The sequence below is a fragment of the Myxocyprinus asiaticus genome, chromosome 5 (genome assembly GCF_019703515.2).
Source record: "Myxocyprinus asiaticus isolate MX2 ecotype Aquarium Trade chromosome 5, UBuf_Myxa_2, whole genome shotgun sequence".
Taxonomy (NCBI): domain Eukaryota; kingdom Metazoa; phylum Chordata; class Actinopteri; order Cypriniformes; family Catostomidae; genus Myxocyprinus; species Myxocyprinus asiaticus.
In genome coordinates, this window is record NC_059348.1 from 38,462,246 (window position 1) to 38,488,318 (window position 26,073).

A 26,073-nucleotide genomic window follows, 5' to 3' on the forward strand; every position below is an offset into this window, starting at 1 on the left:
TTCAACTCAAATTGTGAAACTCGTGTATTAAATAAATTCAATGCACACAGACTGAAGTAGTTTAAGTCTTTGGTTCTTTTAATTGTGATGATTTTGGCTCACATTTAACAAAAACCCACCAATTCACTCTCAAAAAATTAGAATACATCATAAGACCAATAAAAAAAAACATTTTTAGTGAATTGTTGGCCTTCTGGAAAGTATGTTCATTTACTGTATATGTACTCAATACTTGGTAGGGGCTCCTATTGCTTTAATTTCTGCCTCAATTCGGCGTGGCATGGAGGTGATCAGTTTGTGGCACTGCTGAGGTGGTATGGAAGCCCAGGTTTCTTTGACAGTGGCCTTCAGCTCATCTGCATTTTTTGGTGTCTTGTTTCTCATTTTCCTCTTGACAATACCCCATAGATTCTCTATGGGGTTCAGGTCTGGTGAGTTTGCTGGCCAGTCAAGCACACCAACACCATGGTCATTTAACCAACTTCTGGTGCTTTTGGCAGTGTGGGCAGGTGCCAAATCCTGCTGGAAAATGAAATCAGCATCTTTAAAAAGCTGGTCAGCAGAAGGAAGCATGAAGTGCTCCAAAATTTCTTGGTAAACGGGTGCAGTGACTTTGGTTTTCAAAAAACACAATGGACCAACACCAGCAGATGACATTGCACCCCAAATCATCACAGACTGTGGAAACTTAACACTGGACTTCAAGCAACTTGTGCTATGAGCTTCTCCACCCTTCCTCCAGACTCTAGGACCTTGGTTTCCAAATGAAATACAAAACTTGCTCTCATCTGAAAAGAGGACTTAGGACCACTGGGCAACAGTCCAGTTCTTCTTCTCCTTAGCCCAGGTAAGACGCCTCTGACGTTGCCTGTGGTTCAGGAGTGGCTTAACAAGAGGAATACGACAACTGTAGCCAAATTCCTTGACATGTCTGTGTGTGGTGGCTCTTGATGCCTTGACCACAGCGTCAGTCCATTCCTTGTGAAGTTCACCCAAATTCTTGAATCGATTTTGCTTGACAATCATAAGGCTGCGGTTCTCTCGGTTGGTTGTGCATCTTTTTCTTCCACACTTTTTCCTTCCACTCAACTTTCTGTTAACATGCTTGGATACAGCACTCTGTGAACAGCCAGCTTCTTTGGCAATGAATGTTTGTGGCTTACCCTCCTTGTGAAGGGTGTCAATGATTGTCTTCTGGACAACTGTCAGATCAGCAGTCTTCCCCATGATTGTGTAGCCTAGTGAACCAAACTGAGAGACCATTTTGAAGGCTCAGGAAACCTATGCAGGTGTTTTGAGTTGATTAGCTGACTGGCATGTCACCATATTCTAATTTTTTGAGATAGTGAATTGGTGGGTTTTGTTAAATGTGAGCCAAAATCATCACAATTAAAAGAACCAAAGACTTAAACTACTTCAGTCTGTGTGCATTGAATTTATTTAATGCACGAGTTTCACAATTTGAGTTGAATTACTGAAATAAATGAACTTTTCCATGACATTCTAATTTATTAAGATGCACCTGTAGGTAATATCATATGGCGTCGGCAAGGTCGTTGCCGAACTAGCGTTCAGATCGCGAGAGCCCAAGTCTCGTTCAGGAGCGCGAAACGAAAACTAGTTTATATGTAAGATATTTTTGTCAAAATTCTAATTTTCATTTTATATAATTTTTTATTATTCCTTCATACCAACCGAATAAATAATAATAATAATAATAATAATAATAATAATAACATACAAAGTGTTTATTTGTTTAGTTTAGGGGCGATTTATTTAGTTTACTTTCCCGGATGGTAACATTGTGTTATTAGGTAAGCTATTAGGCCTATTAAAAACTAGGCTATATGTCACCGATTATTATTTAACACATTAGGTTTATAATGTAACATACCAGGTAAATAATAGGCTAATATTTATAATAATAATAATGATAATAATAATAATAATTATTATTATTATTATTATTATTATTATTATTATTATTATTATTATTATTATCACCATCATCATCATTATTTAAGCTTCTGCTATACCTTTTATCGGGGTTTCTTTGGTTTGGAGTGATGGCGCTTATTTACCGAAAGAGGGAGACTTTAAACCACAGAGGAGGTTTCATGTTTTACTAAGCCAATGGATGTTTTATTATTCAAGATGACATATTTATTAAATTGTCTGTTGTGTATGTAAATTCGTGCTCAGTTGACCTAACCTGCAAATATAATTGTGTTTAAATTTGCATCTTTTCACTCTTATTTTTCTTTTTATTTCTGGTATTCTTAATGTAATAAATTATGTTTGTAAGGTTTTCACAAACGTTTCAGTTTGTTGTTTCTTTAGTACTGTAGTCTTTATACAGTCCTCAGATGTGATTTAACCAAAACCAGAGAATGAAAATCTGTGGGGAGGACATATGGTAGTGTTAGCTTCTGTGTTATGTTGCAGGGTATGGCGTGCGAAACGGTTCAAAAATAAGACTAATGACTTGCCGAGGGAAGCCACTCAGCTATTGAGAGCAGCTATTGAGTCACTCACTGATAGAACGGCACTGACTACTGAGAAGCAGGCGGTGCATCTGGATAGGCTACTCACTCTCCTCATGCAGCCGGCGACCCACACACCTGACTTCTCAGTAGTCAGCGCCGTTCTATCAGTGAGTGACTCAATAGCTGCTCTTAATAGCTGAGTGGCTTCCCTAGGCAAGTCATTAGTCTTATTTTTGAACCATTTCGCACGCCATAGCAGGGTACATACACACTTACCTCCTGTCTCCTGAAGAGACTAAGCCCCCTAAGATAACAATTGCTGATGAATGAGTTCAACATTAGAAGTGAGACAATGCACATCTTGGGCATGCCTGAGCTTGAATCATGGGCACGATCTCTGTATGGGGGGCTGGAATGACTTTTTGACAGTGTTGACACACATTTCTCATTTTGACATATGGATAACTCTCATTTTCCCTGTCCTGCATGTACTGAGACTCACTGAGACTAGTCGATTGATGGACAGATAGAAGTCAAGTATAGAGCTCATTGCACAAGGTCAGAAGTTTTATAATATTGATAGATGTCAAGATTCTTAGTTCTGAATGTTCAGAATTTAGATGTTCTAAGTTTTGGAGTGTTATGGCTAAAGCTAAGTATTAATAAGGAAAAGTAGTAATAATACACAAGCCTGTTGTTATGTGTTTTTGTAAGGGAAATTTGAGCAGCTCTAAATTTGTCTTTTAAAGCATGACATTTCTGAACTGCTGATTCTGTCCTATTTACAGAGATGTCAGTTTAAGCAGTTAATCAGTTGGAAAATGACTGATTGCATTTTTCAACACCAGAGTTCTTTGATCACCATGTAAATCCCTTTAATTAAATCATAATTGCATTTCATTAAGGAATGTCTCTTTGAACTCACTTTGATGACCACTGACACTGCTTGCTGGCAATGTGAGACACTTGAGCTCATGCAGACAGAGTATCAGGTGTCTGCATCGTCTTATCGTGCCACTAAAACAGATAAAAACGGACGGGCACACATACATTTTCAGATAATACAGTACCCCAGCTCTCACTTTCCAATCAACCCCCCCCCCCAGTGAGGCACTGACAAAGGAACTAAATGGGGACAACGAAAGTGAATGCGGACAATTTTTTGGAGGGTTTAAACAGAAATTTGAAACGTATAATTAAAAAAAAAGCACTTACATTAATTCTTCTGTTAAAACTCATGCATTATTTGAGCTGTAAAGTTGTTTAAATCATCATTTTTACAGTCGTTTTAGAGTTTGTTGACATTACCGTCATGGTAATGAAGTTGTAAAATTGTCTATAACTTAACAGAGCAAAGGTTAATAAGTAATTTTATCACACAAGTAATTTTACACTTATTACCTTTATGTCTTGTGGCTATACTTTAGAAACAGTGAGTATTTAACGTTCAAAAATTGACCACATTCACTTCCATAGTAAGTGCCTTACTGGAATGAAGATTTTAGCTTTTTTTTTTTTTTTTTTTTTTTTTTAAAGAAAAGGAGGGACGAGACAAAATACATTTTTGTGGTAATCAACATTATGCCACAAATGTTGTCGATTGAGCTTAACTTGTATTGATCCCGGAACATTCCTTTAAGACTTGGACTCGAACAGCTAAATATGTTTACGGATGGTTAATGGTCAGTCTATCGCTTCGTTGGGAATCATAGGTATGAAATTCAGTCCCCGCCCACCCCTGGAGTTCACTACAAAACTGACCATTTGGAAAAGGCTGTATGCCACGCCCACAACCCTTACGCCACGCCCTCTCACGTCTCCCTGTCCATTCGGACTTGCCTTGTATAGAGGGGTCGGCGGTCCATCAAAGCATCTTCCTGGCGGAAGTAGACGTAGGGATTTTTTTTTTTTTTTTGGAAGTTCTTTGACTTGCGCACTGGCTGCCAGGGTGTAGTCAGATACAGTTCCTTTTCTCCAAAAAAGTTTTTTCTTCCATGGCGGTGGTTTGAAAGCAGTAACAAAGTGGAAAGTTGCAAGAGAGAAGTCGAGAACAACGAGGAGATTAAGACGTAACGGTCGCATTTTTTTTTTTTTTTTTTTTGCGGGAGAAGCGATTACAACGGGTTTCCGCATGATTTTATTTATAAATCCTCAATCACGGCAGCTGGCGAGTTACCGTAAACTTTAAAGGCTGCAAGGATTTAAGGGATCAAGACAGTGAAGGTATTCAAAGTCGCATTAACAAAAGGACACAATGTCGCTACTTGTAAACTTGTTATTATTGACTTTGTGGGCAGCGTGCAGTCATGGAGCTATGGATGAATGTACAGACGAATCCAATCGGCCTCAGCGCTGCATGCCTGAGTTTGTTAACGCCGCCTTTAATGTAACCGTGGTGGCCACTAACACTTGTGGTTCACCGCCCGAAGAATACTGTGTACAGACCGGGGTTACGGGGGTCACAAAATCATGCCACATTTGCGACGCCGGGGACCCCAGACAGCATCACAGCGCAGCATATCTCACCGATTACAACAACCAAGCGGATACCACCTGGTGGCAAAGTCAGACCATGTTAGCTGGCATCCAGTACCCGCACGCCATCAATCTGACCCTTCACCTGGGTAAGCATCTTTGTCTTCATGTTTGTTTTCGTGCTGCACGAGGGACCCGTTTTCTTTGCTGTCATGTTAACGGCGCACGAGCGCAATACTGTCATTACGACATAAGCTCTCGTGCATACTTTGATCAGCACCGAGGTGAAACATCTGTCGGTTTTAGTTTCCCTTATTATATAAATAAATCACAACACTCTGCCCTGTAGGCTAAAGGCGTTTTCAAATCTGCATCTCTGAGCGAGAGCAACTCTGAATCGTCCTAATTGACATCTCTGCAACGTTTTGGGAAGGTTAGTTTATGGTTATAAAACCTAAAAAGAACGTTTCCAGAACGTTAGGAAATGGTTCCCAAAAAAATAACCAAATGGGAATCATATTCTTCTGTGTTTGCTGGCATGGCTCAAAGCTACTTTTTAAATTTCATTTCTTATTCTTGAAAATAGTGCACAACTGCATATACAAATATATTTGATTTGATAGATTTTCAGAGGTCATAATGGCAAAAGTAATTTAATCCAAATAGTTTATTTGATCATGTTTTATCACCCTGATGCATGAATTAAGAAATCACATAGGAAAGATGTTTTTACTTAGAAAAAGAAGAATAGATTCATTATTTTCTCCCAAAGCTATGTATATTGAGATAGTTATACATCTGTCTACTGCAATAGATAATGGTAAATATATATATTTTGTGTGTAAGGGTCAGAGGTTAGAAAGCACCTATTGTGATTTGTTGGTAACCTCACACCCTGAATGGTTAAAAATGTATTTGAAAAGAAAAGTTAACCCAAAAATGAAAATTCTCTCATTTTTTACTCATCTTTGTGCCATTTCAGATGTGTATGATTTTTGTTTTTCTGCATAAAACAAACGAAGATTTTTAGAAAAATATCTTCACTCTGTCAATACAATGGAAGTCATCAGCATCTAAAAAAGCACTTAAAGGCAGCAAAAAAGTCATCCATATTACCCGAGTGGTTTAATTAATGTCTTCTGAAGCAATTCGATAAGTGTATGAGTGCAACAGGTCAATATTTAAAGTTATATTAATCTTGGCTTCCGGCCAGATCTCCTATGTGCGTCAGCGAGAGGGTCGAGGTCACGTGGCCTTTCGCTTCAGGTAAGCATGTTGGGACGTTCACACGAGAACTGACGCATACGCGGAAAAATACGGAAGCGTAGTGTTGTTTACAACAGAGAAGGAGGAGGAACGCTGTACAGAAGCTTAATGTATTTTGCTATAGATTTGTTTTTGTTTCGGTTTCATTTTCTTTCCGTATTTTTTCGCGATCTTGTCGATTCTCACGTGAACATGCCAATGCGCTTATGTGACGCGAGAGGCTGAGTGAACTTGATCCTGGCCATTAATAATAAAAGATTAATAGTAAAAAAAAAATATATATATATATATTGATCTGTTTCTCTCACACACCAATCGTATCGCTTCAGAAGACAAACGAAACCACTGAAATATATGGGTTACTTTTATGCTGCCTTTGTGTGCTTTTTGGAACTTAAAAGTTTTGAACCCTGATGACTTACTTTGTAGTGACCTACAGAGCTGAGATATTTTTCTAAAAATCTCCATTTGTGTTCTGCAGAAGAATGAAAGTCATACACATCTGGGATGGCATGAGGGTGAGTAAATAATGAGAGAATTTTCATTTTTTGGTCAACTATTCCTTTAAAGATTTGCCCACTGTTGTGCACGTCATGCATAAAAGGGTTAAGCCTGATGCATAAACGCACACACACAAGCACAGATATTGAATGTAGGAATCAAACTGAAGAACAGTCAACATTACTTTGATATTCTAATGTCCCTGGATGTCTTTTACACAATTATTCATACACAATTAACCCTCTGTTATGGACTTGGCATGGACTGACTCCTCTACTGGTTTGCCTCTGCAGGCATGAGTTCACGGGTGAAGTTGTGCGCATTACGCAAATCATTGAATTGCTGTCAGCCCAAGCAAAATGATTGGGTCGCAGTAGGTGGTTGTTCTGGCTGTGGGAAAAGAGCACTAACATAACCAATTAGTAGTGTCCCATCAAGGCGTGACCTATGTAACCTCTCATTCCTAAGTAAAAGACTACACTACCGATTAATAATCATCATAGCCAAATGGAAATAATAAGCATGTCCTTGTTTGTCAGTGTGTCAATAAGACGTTTGCATTTGGAGAATGGAGCAGGAAGTGATTTCTCTTTTAACGTCCCTATCACACACTTGACTAATTAGAACCCATTTGTTAGCACATAGCCTATAACAGGATTGCCTTTACATTTGAACTGTCTCGTTGAAATGATGTGAAAAGTGTTTTCGTACTCAGTTTTCAGCTCCCACAAAATTTTAGGCCTTCTTTGATTATGTGCTCCCAAACCCTGGTTGAGCCAATAATGATATGTTCAGGTCAGGTCACTCGAACATATTTCAATTCCATTTTGTTTTCAAGAAATTACATGCTTCACTAGGGCTGGGGAAAAATATTAAATTTTCCGAATAATCTCAAACTTTATTTGAACCATCTAAACATCGATTCTTAAAATCCCATGATCGAAAAATGTTTACTTCAGTTTTGGTTGTGTTGATTATTAATATATACTGTATTTTAAATAAATAGCAATTGAACTGAATAATTTGGGCCCTGATCTAAATTTATATACCCAAACAAATCAGAATCGGATTAAATCGGCAAATTTGACAGAATACCCAGACCTACACTTTACCTTTTAAGTACTTGTCATTGCCTTATACAGTGTCTTGAGAATGTTTGTCCAGTGATTTTGCTTGTGAGAGCAAAGGCATCCTGAGTGACAGATACACATCCTAAATCTGTAATTACCGGGTTTTGATGGTCACTAATGATGGTCTGAAGTGGACTTTCATGCATGCACACACTCGCACTCATCTCTTTTATACCCTTTACAAAGAACTAAGGCCAAAATCTCACAATTGTTGATTTACGTGTTTATTTTGAATGCAGAGTTCTCTCTCTTTTATCCAAAGCGACTCACAAGAAGTCTGGGTCCCAGCCATGAGCTTTCATTTTATGTGCTCTGCCTTTTGATGGCTTTTATGTTTATTCTGCTTTCGTTGGGATGGTCAAGGTGAAAGCAGGCATGCCTTAACTTGATGCTGCTCAGAGTTCGATGAGAGGGTGGAGATTTGGCCTGGACTAGCAGAGAGATGAGGTTGTAAGGAGGGATGAGAAGGGAAGATTTAGAATTGAGCAGTTCTGTATGTCCCAGAGTTCAGATGTGATCCTGGACGTCTGCACTCTTTCTTCATTAACCAGTTCTGGCTGACCAGTCACTCTTAAAGAATGTGATGAGACTCAAAAACGTGAATCATTCTCCATTCTCTGGCTTATGAAGTCTTACATTTTATATTACATTTACATTTATTAATTTGGCAGATGCTTTTATCCAAAGCGACTTACAAAAGAGGAATACATTATAAGCGAATCATCTTAAGGAGACAGTGGTACGAAAAGTGCTGTATTACTAAGTTTCACTAGCATCAGAATAGTAGTATTTAAGACAGATTAAAGTGCAACAAGAATATGGGATTTTTGAGACCGATACCGATTTTAGAGGTGGAAAATTCACCGATTACCGATATGGTGGCCGATATAGTTGATTTTTGAGCTGGAATGAAAACAGACCTTTTCTACGTGGATTGTGCACCAATTTTGTACCGATATGACTATGCAAAGGTACTCAGAAGGCTGCTTTCTTAAACAAATATTTTTATCAAAGAATATTTGACATTATTATTATTATTATTCTACATTGTCAACAAATTCTAGAAATGAACACTGAGAAAATAAAGAATAAATAAAAATACAATAAATAGCCTAATAAACATCAGTACTGTGTGTTCAGTATCAGTCAGTTGCTGACCATTTAAATAAAGAATAAATTAAAATTATAGCTAAATAAAAATCAGTACTGTATGTTTAGTATCAGTCAGTTGCTGAACATTTAAATAAAGAATAAATTCAAATACAATAAATAGCTAAATAAACATCAGTACTGTATGTTTAGTATCAGTAAGTTGCTGACCATTTAAATAAAGAATAAATGAAAATTATAGCTAAATAAACATCAGTACTGTAAGTTTAGTATCAGTCAGTTGCTGACCATTTAAATAAAGAATAAATAAAAATACAATAAATAGCTAAATAAACATCAGTACTGTATGTTCAGTATCAGTAAGTTGCTGACCATTTAAATAAAGAATAAATGAAAATTATAGCTAAATAAACATCAGTACTGTATGTTTAGTATCAGTCAGTTGCTGACCATTTAAATAAAGAATAAATTAAAATTATAGCTAAATAAAAATCAGTACTGTATGTTTAGTATCAGTCAGTTGCTGAACATTTAAATAAAGAATAAATTCAAATACAATAAATAGCTAAATAAACATCAGTACTGTATGTTTAGTATCAGTAAGTTGCTGACCATTTAAATAAAGAATAAATGAAAATTATAGCTAAATAAACATCAGTACTGTAAGTTTAGTATCAGTCAGTTGCTGACCATTTAAATAAAGAATAAATAAAAATACAATAAATAGCTAAATAAACATCAGTACTGTATGTTCAGTATCAGTAAGTTGCTGACCATTTAAATAAAGAATAAATGAAAATTATAGCTAAATAAACATCAGTACTGTATGTTTAGTATCAGTCAGTTGCTGACCATTTAAATAAAGAATAAATAAAAATACAATAAATAGCTAAATAAACATCAGTAGTACTGTTTAGTATCAGTCAAATGCTTTAATACTGCCAGTCAATTAGGGGCAGGTTGTAAAACCAGAAGCATTTACACCTGCTGAGTCAAGAGATAAACAGCAGCAGTGGTGTTACACCGTATTCTGCTATACAAGTTCAGGGGAAACTTTCAACGGTGGAAAACCAGACTTTTAAATATTACATTTTGTAAATGCAATGACTGGAATTGTTCGGTTGAAGGGGGTACCAAACTGAATCCTGAACAAAACAGTTTGGTGAATACATGTTTACACATTAGCTTCCACTCAGCTGACAAGCTATGAAAGTAGCTACGTGGTTAGCTAGTTAGCTATAAGCTCGTTGTCACGGAGAGTAAAAGATGGACTTTATTTACTTTCCAGCATTACGTCTCACCAACTAGGTAACAATGTAGCGTGAAATCAACAGACACAATCTACCACCGCACCGTTGTCTGCTGAGCTGCAAAAAGATGCTCTGACAAACTATAGCTGGCTAACATAGCAAACAGATGTGATAAACATGAGTGACATGGTTGTCAGGGACAGGGTTAACGTTATATTAGTTATATTGAAAAGGGAAAATTATGTGGTCATTGTTTATTAACTTTCCAGTATGTATTTCACAAACTAGTTAACAACTTACCGTGAAGGCACCGCTTAACTCCACACTGTCTGCAGAACCACCGTCAGCTCAGCTCTGTATACAATGGAGTCGGAGTGCGCTCTGCTGCTCAAACTACGTTATGACACCAATTCTAAAGCATTGCTTTCTACATTATATGTTCTGAAAAACATTTTTCATATCTGCGCATATCGATAAACATAAACGCCGATACAGGCTAATATAGAAGATAGTGGAAGGCTAATATCGATAATATCGACCGACCGATAAATCGGTCAGGCACTAATATATATATATATATATATATATATATATATATATATATATATATATATATATATATATATATATATATATATATTATTATTTTTTTTTAGTGACTGGTTAAGTGCTCATGCAAAAGATGAGTCAGCTTCACGGATGGTGTTGGGAAAGTCATTTCACCAACGTGGTACGATGAAACAGAAAGTCTAGGAAAGTGTTTTGGTGCCTCTTTGTGCTGGTACAACAAGGCGACGTTCCTTAGCCAACCACAGGCTTCCGGTGGGAACGTAGCTCTGCAGAAATGATTTTAGGTATGCTGGAGCAGACCCAGTGACTGTTCTGTATAGTCTTGGAAACATAGGCATCTGAACTTGTATAGGCAAAAAAAAAAAAAAAAATTGTGTAGTGGTTTGAAGAAGAGGGCAGGTTAATACATTATATTTGGAAAAATAGGCATGTTATTTATGCTGCCTTTTAAAAATTGGCCTACTGACAAGACAGACAGAGCCCAGAGGGATTGCAATCATAAACTTATGTATATTGTGTCATACTGTGCTCTAATTTAATCCCAGAATTTTGTTATAATGCATTTCTGTAGTATGAAAGCACTGTATCATTAACGAAAACTAAAACAAAATGAAAACATTTTCGTTAACTAAAAGTAAAAACTGATATGATTGGAACTAACTAAAATTAAAATACTTTTCCATAACTCCAAAACTAACTAGCTTGTTGTGAGTGTGTTAACATGCACATTCTTTACATCGATTATTCTGAATAAGCTGACAATGTGGTCATGTAAATGCCTTAAATGGCTTTCCTTTATTGGTTAAGATCTTAAACAGTTTAGGCAAAAAACGATCAACACAGTTAGATTTTTATGTTTAAACTTTACATTTATATTCTCCCAAGGTTATTTTTTCTCCATTAACCAACTTCTAATGGGTTTTTTTTTTTTTTTTTTTTTTTTTTGTTCCTTGACAAAGTTGCCTTGTGCTGGCTCACTGGGGGTCTAAATGCAGATATAATTTGTATTGAAAATACATTATTTCAATATAAATGTATAGCTTATTAAGAAAAACTTTATTGTTAATTAGTATACTGGATAATGTAGCAGCAAAATTAACAGTAAATCCAGTATAAGTCATCAGTAGTAAAGAAGATGTTTTAAACTTGTATTTGGACTTTAAAGGATTCAGATCTCTTTTTTTGTTCAATTTAGTTGTAAGATATCAGCTAACTTTTCATTCACAGTTATTTTTTGGAACCCATTCAACTGAAATATTATTATCATTTGTAAACAAATAAAAATATTATAATAGTAATATATAGTAATATATCTCAATCGTGCACCTTTAACTTTTAAACCCTCACGCTTTTATTTTGACATTCTGAACTCTCCAGGAAGTCCTGTATGTGTCTGTTTTTTGGCAAGTTCACAGTAGTTTAATTCACTTCTTATTCAAATTCTGGTAAAATGCACGTCCAGTGCCATTCTAAATGCATATTATAAGTGAACCGAACTATTGAGCATCTACATTTGGGATGTTGTTCGTGAGTAGCGCTCAAATATTGCGCACCGCTGTGAAGGCTAAAAATAGGCACGAGTGTGTGTGTCAACAGAGCAGCGCCATTCACTAACGCGCTGGAGCAGCACGTGCATTTTATATATTTACTTATTAAACACGGCCTTTTATGATTCACAGAGCTATTGCACGTCTTCAAGTGGCTTTGAATAAAATGCACAAGTCATATGAACTACTTTAATTGTGTTTTTATAGTTCTTTTATGTCATTTTTGAGCTTGACAGTAACGAACATGACTAACACACAGTATCGGATTTGGATCGGGCTTGTCGGACCGATATCCGATCTGTCTAAAAGCTTCAGTATTGGAGTAGATACTGATCCAGGTATCGGATCGGTGCATCCCTAGTGAAAAGCACAATACAAATAAAAATGACTTGACTTGATATTTTAGCATATTACTCCGATTTTGCATTTCATGTAAAAAAAATTAAAAATACTGGCTTATCCGATGTGCGCAAGTGCTGTCCACATGCCTGTTTATGTTTTGAAATCGAAAGCAGAGAATAATCCAGTGATTATAAATCTCATGTAAATGCGGTTTTCTTGCATTGTCAGATTTTTTTAATAAGGTGATTTTTGGCAGCTGTCAGTGAATTAGTGTGCGTGTAAACTCCGTACATTTACACATTTACATCATTTACACATTTTTACATGCACTTTAAAAGTTTGATTTCAGTCTGAATTAAACAATAATTTATATATTTTTTAAAATGTCACTTAAATGCTTTTGTCCACATAAAATTGTATCAGTCCGATGTTAATGAAATCGGACAAACAGATAAAGATAATGTGATTTTAGCTCGGACACGTCTAGCATGAACACTTTAATCGGACCGATTTTGACCTAGCGCTTCGGAGCACGTGAGAAATACACTTTAAAAAGTCATTTTATTTATATGTGATTTCCTTTTAAGACTTTAAGAACGTATGAATGACGTGAAACATTATGTTTTAAATATCAAAATATTTCTAAATACTTAAGATATGTCTCTCTTTTTGGTCAACTTTAGTTTTGGTTAATTTTACATTTACACTGTTGTTTTTTGAACTCATATATTTTTATAAAAATATAAGCAAGACCTTAGAGATTTAGTTTCATCATTTCATCACTCCACACAAATAGAGTAAGTGTGCGTCTCCTCCTCTGTGTTGCTGCGTGTCATTAACACAGCTTGTATGAACCACAAACATTTGCCATTACACGATCGTTTAAAGTCAAACTGGAGCGCTTTTAGTTCACGATCACAGTTTATACTTGTTTGTTTATATTTTCACAGGAGTTTGACCAAAGTCTTTCTAGCAAGTCAGTCCACTGTCGGCCATCTTTGGAACGCACCCGGGATGCTATTTCCAGTCATGCCAGTGCAGCTCCTATCTACTTGAATGGGGGAACACCGAAATCTCAAAAGCTTTTTTGCCAAGCTTGCGTTTAAACGACATATTTCAAATCAGCAGTAAAATCTGACAACATTGGTATCATAAATTGTGCTTCTTTACCTCATATTAGTGTTGGGTTTGAGTCCACCTTAGTCGAGTCTGAGTCAAGTCCAAGTCTTCAAACAATTGAGTCAGAGTCCAAAAGGGGCCAAGTCAGACTCAAGACCATGTCCATAACAGGCCGAGTCCGAGTCGAGTCCGAATGAATCTGTTCATGAATCAGAATTAAAATTGTAACTGTAAACGCAACATCAATATTTTAAGCTTATTTTAAACCTTCACAACCTTCATATTTGTCAATATAAATGTAACAGAGGTGTTTTTGTTGCATTTCATATTCACATGTTATGATTAGTATCCTGCTGAACAAACTTCAAATTGCTTTCAGAATGAAAACATATGCTTTAGGTCTATGAAGACAAAACTGTCCTTCAGCACACTTCTTATTGTGTTCTGTTGACTTTTTCAGCTATTTATTGATTTTTCCCCTCCACTCAAACATAGACTAAAGAAACTGAAAGCTGTGTTAGTCATTACAACCAGAGTTGTTATTATTTCAAATTTTAATTTAGTTTTTTTTCCTACTTCATTTTCAATTTGTCCATTCAATTTAGTTTAGTTTTATCTACAATTATGGGTGAAATGCATGTAATGCATGGTATTTTCTGACTTTTTTGTCAATGAAACTTTGCAGAGTTGGGGAACATACTTTTAAAAGTGTACTTGCTTTATTTTTTATTTATCTTTTTGGGATTTTTCCCCTTTTTCTCCCAATTTGGAATGCCCAATTCCCAATGCGCTGTAAGTCCTCGTGGTCACATAGTGATTCGCCTCAGTCCGGGTGGCGGAGGACGAATCCCAGTTGCCTCCGCGTCTGAGACAGTCAACCCGCGCATCTTATCACGTGGCTTGTTGAGCGCGTTGCCACGGAGACATAGCGCATGTGGAGGCTTCACGCCATCCACCGCGGCAACCACGCTCAATTCACCATGCGAGAACAAACCACATTATAGCGACCACGAGGAGGTTACCCCATGTGACTCTACCCTCCCTAGCAACCGGGCCAATTTGGTTGCTTAGGAGACCTGGCTGGAGTCACTCAGCACGCCCTGGGATTCGAACTAGCGAACTAGCGAACTCCAGGGGTGGTAGCCAGCGTATTTTACCACTGAGCTACCCAGACCCCCATGTACTTGCTTTATTGATATTTCTGTATGAGAGTGGCAGAGCACGTGTGGCGATCCTTTCACGCACACACATACAGCACACGCGCAGGCGAGAGAGAGAAAGTACTTTGAAAGAGTGCGTGCTGCCGCTCTCAGCCATAATAATCACACATAAGGCCATATACGCATGAAAACTGATGTGCTGTATCAAATGCACAATGTATAAAAGTCAATCTGTGCATCTTATCATGTGGCTTGCGGAGACGTAGCACATGTGGAGGCCCATGGTACTCACCGCGGCATCCACGCACAACTCGCCATGCGCCCCACCGAGAGCGAGAACCACACATTTTAGGGACCATGAGGAGGTTACCCCATGTGACTCTACTCTCCCTAGCAACCGGGCCAATTTGGTTGCTTAGGAGACTTGGCTGGAGTCACTCAGCATGCCCTGGATTCGAACTCGTGATTCCAGGAGTGGTAGTCAGCGTCAATACTCGCTGAGCTACCCAGGCACCAATAGTGCAGGTATTAAGCTAAAATGTTGATTTGTTAATCAGAGAAAAGGATTTTTTAGTTAAAGACCATAACCAAAATTAAACATGGTTTTACTATAGTAATATTGTGGTAGCCATGACTGCTGTCAACATGGTATTCTTTGCAGAAATCATGGTTTTGATACAATTACCATGGTTTTACAACAGTAATACTGTAGTTTCCATATAGTAACCATGATTATACTATATATTGTAAACATGACAGTAACCATGTTGATTTTGTGGTTACTATGTTTTTACTACAAATACCATAGTTAAACTATGGTTACTGTAAAACAATCATTTTTATTAAGGGCAAACCTGTTGAAGTGTTTATAGAGTATTCTTACTTTGGATTTGGCAGTAATATATATTTTTTTCTGAACATGGCAAATACCGAACCGTACCGAAACCATGACCCTAAAACCGTGATACAAACTGAACTGTGAGAAATTTGAACCATTACACCCCTAGTCTGCATCTAAAAGGTGATTGGCTCTTATACCTGTAAGGCGGGACTTCCTTTCTACATCGGTTGACCGTTGGGTGTTAGAGCTCCTTGGTTGGGCGTCCCTACTTCTCCCATTCATTTTAATAAAAGTGGCCCGTCTGCTAAATAAATAGTCTCTGGTATGGCGCGAGCCTCTGCTTACAGCGCGCGCATCAGAGCACTTCACGCGCTCTTATGGACAGGAGCTGGTTGATGTCCGCGGTGTGGCTCAGTGACACGCTGAGTTCAACTGAATGCCGATGATGGCATTCCTTTTAAAATTCCCTTATTTGGGCATTAAAATATGATTGGAATTAGAATGCCCAGTAACTGCAGTTGTCTCAAATAACTGTGGTTACACTGTAAATAATAAAATGTTGAGTAAACTAAAAAAAAAACTAAGGCAACCAGCTACAAAGCATTTTTGAGTTTACTCAACTTAAGGCAAATTAGTTTTACCAACTTAAATACAAGTTGGATCGTAAGTACCATGGACTTAATACAATAAAGTTCAATAAACTTGAATTTAAGTATAGCTGTCCATAATTGTTTTTATATTCTTGAAGAATATATATAAAAACATTAAGCAGATCTGTGTTTCGACCATGTATATAGATCATATATCAGCCCACCAAGAGACCAAATAGTTGGCCTAACTTAAAAGGTGGTGTAGGTTACAAGTACTTCAAACTTTTAGAAGTTGAGTCAACTCCATAAATAAACTTTGTCAAAGTGAACACTAATCACCCTGATGGTGACTTTAAACAAAACACAACTTTTTACGGCAAAACATAATTAAAAACACATAAAGAGCTAGAACATCTATTAATTCAAAACAGATTATTTACAAATTATTTACATGTCTTCATAAGTCAGCATGTTGCAACAATGTGAAGTTCATAGTGCTCTGCCTTACAAGGTTCACACAGATTTTGACCCATGACTTTAACAAATGGATAACATCCTTAAAGATATGAGGCTAAATCAAAAATTTAGATTCCCACATATTTCTTGATTTTCTGTGGTGGAGCCTAGCTTTATAGACTTACAACAGTAAAATGTAAACTTCCATTTCATAGAGGTGCACAGGCGGGGTGTTGGAGGGTCAGTGATCAAACTGAGCATGCTCAAAAGACTGTATATTCTACCTTCACCACCAAACTTGATATTGTATGTGCTCACTGTTTAAAAATGTAAAATGCTCTGACTTAAATGGCATAAAAGTTGACTTGATTGTTTTAAGTAAACTCACTTTTTCCAGCATTAGATAGTTCAATCAACTTTTAAAATTGAGCTTATCTGACAAAATTGAAGTTGGATTTTTTTTTTTACAGTGTAGATCAATTAACCGCGATCAGACGGTTATTTAATAATTGCAACAGGCCTAGCGAGAGGTGTATTTAACACTACCTTAGCTGATGTCCTTCCTTTAAATATTAGATTATGCAATGTGTCATGTATGTTTGGACTGACCGATGAAGACAGTAGCTTGCTTGTGCAAAAACCAGTAGCATGATTATAACTGTGCATGTAAACGTACTGAGGTGTGTAGCACAAAAAAGCTTGCGTCAAGCTTGAGTCAGTTAGGCAAAACTGTCTCATTGTTGTCTATATTATTGAGCAGGCATCGTGTCTAAGTTTATCTTCAGAAATTCCTGAAAGATCAAAACGGATTTCAGAAGAAAATTTGTGGAGGGTGAGAATTTCCTTTCAACTGATAAACTGCAACAGACGGTAGGTAATTCATTAACCTGAACTCGTGAATGGCCCTTATCGTGCCCTATTTCCTCCCTTTCTGATAGAAAGAAGGAATCCACAGTGCTTGCTGTGAACTGTCAGTCCGTGCACTGCATTTTACTCTGTGTTGTATTGTTTTCGATGACTGTTATTGTTTTGTTTTATTCAGTCCTTATGTGATCAAGTTGTGCACAAATAAGCTGATTTCATATATAACACGATATAACACTTGAGAATTGCATCACGCGTCCTGAGCGTCCACGTCTGACCTAAGTATACTTTGGGCTTTACCCTCTTAATACTGACTCCTCTTAAGATTCCCATAGATTATTTATTTGTCTGGAAAACCTTGTTTTACTTGGAGCTAATGGGTATTTAGCATACTGTAATTAACTAAGCTGGCCAAATGACCCTGATTTACTTGACAAGAGCCAAACATTTGGAGTTTTCTTCCTCTCTTTGTTACTTTCCTGTCTCCTCACTCTTTCTCTCTCAATTCCTCATATGAGAGGAGACGATGAGTGCTAGCAGTGTGGGAAAGGGAACAGACGAATGTTTCCTGGGCTCTGGGGTCCTTGTCTCTCATCCCGCACAGGCTTTTTCCCAAACTCCATCAAAGAACTTGTCATTTCTGAAGAGGGACCAGATGGTCCAAATTATACCAATCTGAGTGTAGGGGGGTTGAAGGAGAGCGATCTATCTGCTTAGAACCCATTGTTATTCTCTGGAAGGTATGATCTCAGTGTGGGAAACTTGTGCTCATAACAACCTTTGTAGTCCTGCTGTTCATGTAACAGCAAGATTTTGTTTTACTCCAGTTGTCATCAGTCTATTGCTTTTTCCCTTTGAGAGGATATTGGCAGCTCATAGTGAATTGGTTTGGAGTTGCGTCATCATAGCAAAGTTAACTCAACCTAACATTGTTTTTCCCCTTAACTTGATAAAGACTTGTTGTTTGTTGACTGTAAAATAGTGGAATGAGCCCTCAGGGGCCACTGTTTGCTGCTCTTGCCATCACTGATTAGTGCTTATAACAAATGACTGGACCCCATTAAAAGTTTAGCTCTGGAGATTTAACGCTAGTTTGGCATAAATAAGCCTGTCTGCATAATGGCTGATGGTTTCTACATTCCACTGTGTCGCTTTAATTTTTTTTGTTAGGTGCTTCTTGGGAAGCTTTTAAGGGTTATTCAAATATCTGCTTTTTATCAGTTTCACCGAGAATTTTCCAAAGTATAATGGATGCAGCATATAAACACCTTCACCGGCGTGTTTACCAGGTTATCCAATGTGCGCAAGTGTTGTGCGCATGTGTGTTTGTTTTGACATCAAAAGAGGATAATCCGATTACTTATAATATCATATAAACATGTTATTTTTCCTTTCTGGATTTTTTAAATAAGCTGATTTTTGTGTGAACGTATTGGTGGGGATGTAAACTCATTAACTGACTGTAGCCCACATTAGAGGTCTGCATGGGAATAGTTTTTCCATCCCGCTCCCACAAGTTTCTATCCCACACCCGAACGTGGGATTTCTGTTATTGCTATTAGCAGATGACCTGTGAAAATGACCCTCAATTTGACTTGCTGAAGTTGGTTTCTTAACACAAAATTGACCATTTTCTAGTCTGAGTTTCACATCCTTTGATGAATCAGAGTGCGCTCTGCTCTGCCATTCTTCTAAAGCCCCACTGACTACCTGCCTGCTCTAAATTTTGGATAATTTAATGCACAAGCTGTGCACATTTATTTTACGTTATTAAAAAAAGTATCTTTTTTTTTTTTTTTTTGCATTCATTAATTAATCAAATAAAAAAAGAGATCCACATCGGATTTTTCAGGCTATTCTATGACCGCCCACTCCCATTCACATCTCATGAAATTACCGTCCGCTCCCGTCTTCAACTCGGAAATTTAGTTCCGTGGGAATGCAGACCTCTAGCCCATATCACTTATTTTTCATTAATATTTATAAAAAAAAATGTATGCACCCATAATCTAAATTTTGGACAACAATGAAAACAGAGAAAGATGGATAACTACTTTTGTAGTTTTGAAACCTGACATACAAAAAAAAAAATAGTGTTTGAATTAGAAAAAAACCAAGGTGTGCCAGTTATGGTTGATACTGATAAGGTGTTTTATTTCCTCCCATAAAGAGAGGAGCAAATTAGTAATTAGTTGTATTGCTGCTTTGAAATGTGCTTCAAGGAAGCATGGATACTTTCCCACAGTTGACCCTCCTGTATTTAGTTCTCACCTTTTCACACACACTCTGTATGTACAGTTTTTGTCCTTGGTCTTTCAATACCTTGAGGCTTAACAGGCTGAATGCTCTCAGCTCCACCTGCAAGCAGTACTCATCTTGTTTGGATTTAGCCCTTCTCAGATGTCTTTTATTGGGCGTGTTGGCACTTAGGTACCAATAGGCTACCTTATTAAAGTCTTTGCAGGTGACAGCATGCATTTAAACTCCAGGCCGCAGTGACAACATATGCTTGCAGAAGGCTTTAGTCTCCTGCCAGCACTGTATTTTGAGAATCAATCATACGCTGTCATAACTCATTGTTTTGCTGCTCCATCTGATCTGGGCTTGGAGTCTAAACCTGTAGGCTAATGAAATGTAATTTAAAGCATGAATGTGACAGCTTCAACACGTGCTTGTGCATGAGGTGAATGAGACCGTGGAGTGGTTATTCTCACATCAGTGTTATCAGGAGTTGGAAAACACTCCCATAAACACTAGACGTGCAGCAGGTGGCGTTTGGGCTGATGCCAGCGTTGTTGCCTGCTGCAGAGTTGCCAAAATGAAATGATATCAGCAGTCTGATATGACCTGATATCTCCTATTTTGGGGTTAACCAGTTCATATAGCATTTCACCTGTCTGACATTCCTTGTAAATATCTAAAACCTGCAGGTCTCTTCCTTGTTTTGTTTTGGTTTAGCTTTTTTTTGTTTTGTTTTGCATTTTTGTTTTTAGATTTCCCATCTTTTTTTATTTTTTTTAAAGCATCTTAAAAATATTTCCCATACATTCTGTGTCATACTCTATTTTCTTCACAGATGACTTTTATTTTCATCATTGACTAAAGGCCACTTTGCTTTTACAGTGAAGCATGATTTGAAAGTAGAGCAAACTATGTGTTATTTTTTTGTCTTGTTTTTTTATTTGTCTTGTTTTTATTTTTATGTAATTAAATACTGAATGTAAATACTAAATATTAATATTTTCAGTGGAAGATATTATATTTAGAGATTGACCGATAATCGGATTTTCCGATATTCAAGCATTTTTCTTTAATCGGATATAGTTTTTGTAATATCGGATCCACCGTCAACTGGCACCATCTAGCGGGAGTTTCAGATACTGCACGCAAGACGGCCATTGCAGCAGTGCGTGTGAGAGGACACAGTGCTGGGGGTTGTCCACAGCAGGTAATGTAACTTGCTTTTGCAATGTATTGCTTGAATTAATCAATTTTATTAAACATAACAGCCATTCATGTTGTAGTGAGATGTGTTTCATAAATGCTTGATGTGTAGTGTAGTAAGAAACGGAGACAAACTCATGTAAAGACAAATCCTGTGAAGTTTCAAAGACATAACATTACATTAACCAACTCGAAGATCCTCGGATGAGTGTATGTTGGAAATATGATGACTAAGAGAATAAGATTCTCTGTTGACTGTGTTTATTAGTCTTGTAAAGTTACCATTCAGGTAGATGCTCATGGAATGGCCACCGAATGCCAGCGCAGCTTTGAACAAGATCCACTTGTTTAAAATTCCCTAAATTATATTAACATTTACAGGGCTCCAGACTGCAACTATAATGCATATGCGACCAAAAATAATTGATTGCGAATATAATTCTAAACTAAAATCTTCCATTGCCATTGGCGACAGTCGCGTTGTGTGCGTTCATGTGTGGTTTCGTCAGATATCATCTTGTGAGTTATTGAATACATCTATAGAGCGTGCACTAGTCTGTGTCACACCGCTTTTCACCTGTTCTGTTGTGATGAGCTTGCTGCACGCAACATCAAACCCAGCGCGAGAGAGTTGTGACCAAATGACTCTTTTGAACCGGGTCTTTTTCATGAATCACCTGAAAAGAACTGATGTTTTGAACTCAGGAGCTCAGGTTAGCAGCTTGAATCAGATTCACTTTCTCAGCGAATCAGTCATCAGTGAGCTCACAACTGGGAGCGCAGACATTTCAAAATAAGAGTCCCATGTGTATTTCGGGCTTCTTTATAATTAAAAGTCCCTTATTGTGTACCACTTTTTTTTCTCCTGGTAATTATTGATTGGGATTGGAGTAGCACAATAAACTGCATCTGGGATTTCATAAAATTTGCACTCTTGTAGTCTCCAGATGTCTGGGCCATCTGGTAACAGTAAAAGACTAAGGCAATATTGTAAAACAGTTTATATACTGTTCGTACGCACACACACACACACACACACACACACATATATATACACACACACACACACACACACACAGTTGAAGTCAGAAGTTTACATACACCTTAGTCAAATACTTTTAAACTCAGTTTTTCACAATTCTTGACATTTAAACTTAGAAAACTTCCCCTGTCTTAGGTCAGTTAGGATCACTATTTTTAGGATGTGAAATGTCAGAATAATAGTAGAGAGAATGATATATTTCAGCTTTAATTTCTTTCATCACATTCCCAGTGGGTCAGAAGTTTACATACACTTTGTTAGTATTTGGTAGCATTGCCTTTAAATTGTTTAACATGGGTCAAACGTTTTGGGTAGCCTTCCACAAGCTTCTCGCAATAAGTTGCTGAAATTTTGGCCCATTCCTCCAGACAGAACTGGTGTAACTGAGTCAGGTTTGTAGGCCTCCTTGTTTACACATGTTTTTTCAGTTCTGGCCACAAATTTTATATCAGATTGAGGTCAGGGCTTTGTGATGGCCACTCCAATACCTTGTCTTTGTTGACCTTAAGCCATTTTGCCACAACTTTGGAGGTATTCTTGGGGTCATTGTCCATTTGGTGGAAGACCCATTTGCAACTGAGTTTTAACTTCATGGCTGATGTCTTGATGTTGCTTCAATATATCCACATAATTTTCCTTCCTCGTGATGCCGTCTGTTTTGTGAAGTGCACCAGTCCCTTCTGCAGCAAAGTACCCCCACAACATGATGCTGCCACCCCCATGCTTCACAGTTGGGATGGTGTTCTTCGGCTTGCAAGCCTCACCCTTTTTCCTCCAAACATTACAATGGACATTATGGCCAAAAAGTACTATTTTTGTTTCAACACACCAGAGGAAATTTCTCCAAAAAGTAATATCTTTTTCCCCATGTGCACTTGCAAACTGTAGTCTGGCTTTTTTATGGCGGTATTGGAGCATTGGTTTCTTCCTTGCTGAGCAGCCTTTCAGGTTATGTCGATATAGGACTCGTTTTACTGTGGATATAGATACTTGTCTACCTGTTTCCTCCAGCATCTTCACAAGGTCCTTTGCTGTTGTTCTGGGATTTATTTGCACTTTTTACACCAAACTACATTCATCTCTAGGAGACAGAATGCGTCTCCTTCCTGAGCGGTATGATGGCTGCGTGGTCCCATGGTGTTGATTCTTGCGTACTATTGTTTGTACAGATGAATGTGATACTTTCAGGCATTTGGAAATTGCTCCCAAGGATGAACCTGACTTGTGGAGGTCCACAATTTAATTTATTTTTTTGACAAAGAGGCACTGAGTTTAAAAGTAGGCCTTAAAATACTGTACATCCACAGGTATGTGTATATATATATATATATATATATATATATATATATATATGTGTGTGTGTGTATATAATGAGATCAAACTTTTGAAACAGTACAATTGATGGACTTGTTCACAACTATTACATAAGGTGCAAACATTCATTGATGCTCAAGAAGACCACAAAATGCATACTATACTTTATGTAAATTACTGTAATGTTTGTAATGATTGTGAAGAGCAGTATTAAATAAAAAAAAATATTTTATCTCTTATTTGTATAAATAATGAAAGGGATGTGAACATTTATGAGACAAAAGGGAATGCAAATTTATCTTCTCTACTGTATACTGTTTATTAAACCTCCGATTAATGGGTTATCAGCTGTCTTCCTTTTCTTCTACTTTCTATCTTGTTTCTGAACAGCAATGTAAATCGAGCAATTCTGTGATTTGGCGACTAAAAACAGCCATTTGGCTGCTTAGTGTTTAAGTTTAGGATCCAATGGCTCCCAAGTTATTTTTTAGTCTGGAGCCCTGCATTTACTATTAAACTTTATTTCTCTATGAATCATCATCTACACTATTACAACTCTGTGGAAATGAATTATCTTCGCGACACCATTCGAGTAAAAGTTTCGCGTAAACACAGATTCATGGGACAAAATACTTGTCACAATAAACATGTCTAAAATAGGTTTGTGTCAGGTGACAATGAGAGCATTGATGAGATTTGCATGTCATTTGCTTCAAGATAGGCTGCAGATGTGCTGCTCACTGTAAAACTGAAATTGTCAGCTCTGTCAGCAGGTGTTTCGTGAGGCAGCCGAAAGAGACAGACGAAACATTATTAATAATTCTGATGCCATTTGGGATGGACTCTGTAATCGCAGCGATGTATTTATTGTTTTTCCAACACACTCTCACGACTTTTCTAAATTTGGCTACACTACAGCCAATGACGTCCCTGAATATCGTTTCCATCTAATTCTCGACAATTACTTGCTTTTGTCACACACAACAGCTTCCTATCATGTTTACACACTCTACTGATTGGTTAAGTTTAGATAAGTGGTTTGGGTAAAGGCATAATATTAATAAGTATGTCCTTAACGCCTCATGCGCGGAACTCGCGCTTCCGCGTTAGACATCCGTGAATTTGCACATGATGATGTCGGACGAGTTTATGTGAACAACATTGTGCGAGACCATACGATATTGCCAACTACGAATTTTCATGAGATCAGGTTGTGTTTTTCACTTTTCTGAGAATGTATACTTATTCCTGTGAACTTTTTGCCTTTAGCTTATTAAACAACACCTAAACCTTTAAACTGTAGGTCTAGTTTAAAATAGATCACATTCAAGCAACATTTATTTATGTGCTTCATTTGAAATCAGATGTTGTCAATTTATTTTGCCTATTATTATTATTATTATTGTTGTTGTAATTATTATATAAAAAACATGGTATGTGATTATTATTGTAATATACATTTTTGCAAATATTTTCTCTGAACTGTAAAATAAATATGAAATAAAAATGTATTATATTAATAAAAAAATCTGTTCTGCATATCGGTTATGTAAACATACAAATAATCGTTATCATCTCTGTTTTAAAAAATCTATATCGGTCGATCTCTAATTATATTACAGTAAAATACAATACTAATGACCTGCTAGCTATTATATAGCTGACATTTAACTGTTTTCCTTTAAAACTCTCATTAATTCAAGTTTGTATGGCTCTATTTAAATTCCTGTTGAAAGCAGGCAGTGAAACGGCTGTGTAGTTTACTGACAACTTTAAACATGCTCTTCAAAATATATCCGATAGCAGATCCTTCGCTCTGTTATTTTCCAACAAAGAGGTATTCAAAAGCTTCAAAGCACTGCATCCAGGTATTGAAGTGTGAAACCGATCTATCTGCTTCCTTGCAGATTGTCAGTTGCCAAATACAGCTGTTTTCATACATAAACAGAGCTTGACCAGATGGGAACAGAAATGTTATCCCAACACAATGAGAAAACATCAATGTGCTCATTTAGTCTTCAAAATGTTCCTCCAGCAAATCATAACGCTTGCACAAAATGAATGGTTGAAAGAGCTGGTTCATCCTTTATTATAATACCCTTCCTCAGGCATCAGCGATGGTTTATGCTTTTACAGTGACGCATGATTTGAAATTAGAGCAAACTGCGGTTTACAAAGAGATCGTGAACGACATTGCTTCCTGATTTCTGAAAGTGCATGGAACAAAAGGTCAGTATGTCACCTGATTCATTCTAATTAATGTACAAAGCAAGCTGATTTGTTTAAATTGCACAAATGTATCTATATGGAATCTTTGCTTTTTACATTTTTACATTTTCCTATTTTTAACTTGAGCGTGTAGATACAGTACTTCAAAAAATTTACTCACTCAAAGCTGATCTTAGAATTAACTAAAAGTTCAATACAGTTTCAACAGGGTAAAAATTCACAGTATTTCCCAATGGCATACTTTCCTTTGTTAAATCTGGATTACACTAGGATGCTCAAACAGCATGCCATTTGGGAAAATATCATGTTCTTGTAAAAACAACATGGTGCTATTTCC

General features: G+C 37.1%; 1 protein-coding gene across 1 annotated transcript in view; it reads left to right on the forward strand.

Annotated features, from left to right (window-relative positions):
• The first annotated feature begins 4,439 nt into the window (after nucleotides 1–4,439).
• Nucleotides 4,440–26,073, forward strand: part of LOC127441374 (laminin subunit gamma-1) — a 125,833-nt gene continuing 104,199 nt past the window's right edge. Inside the window, exon 1 of the mRNA XM_051698708.1 lies at nucleotides 4,440–5,110. Within this exon, the coding sequence (XP_051554668.1) occupies nucleotides 4,741–5,110 (370 nt within the window). The 5' untranslated portion in view covers nucleotides 4,440–4,740. The remainder of the gene's footprint in view (nucleotides 5,111–26,073) is intronic.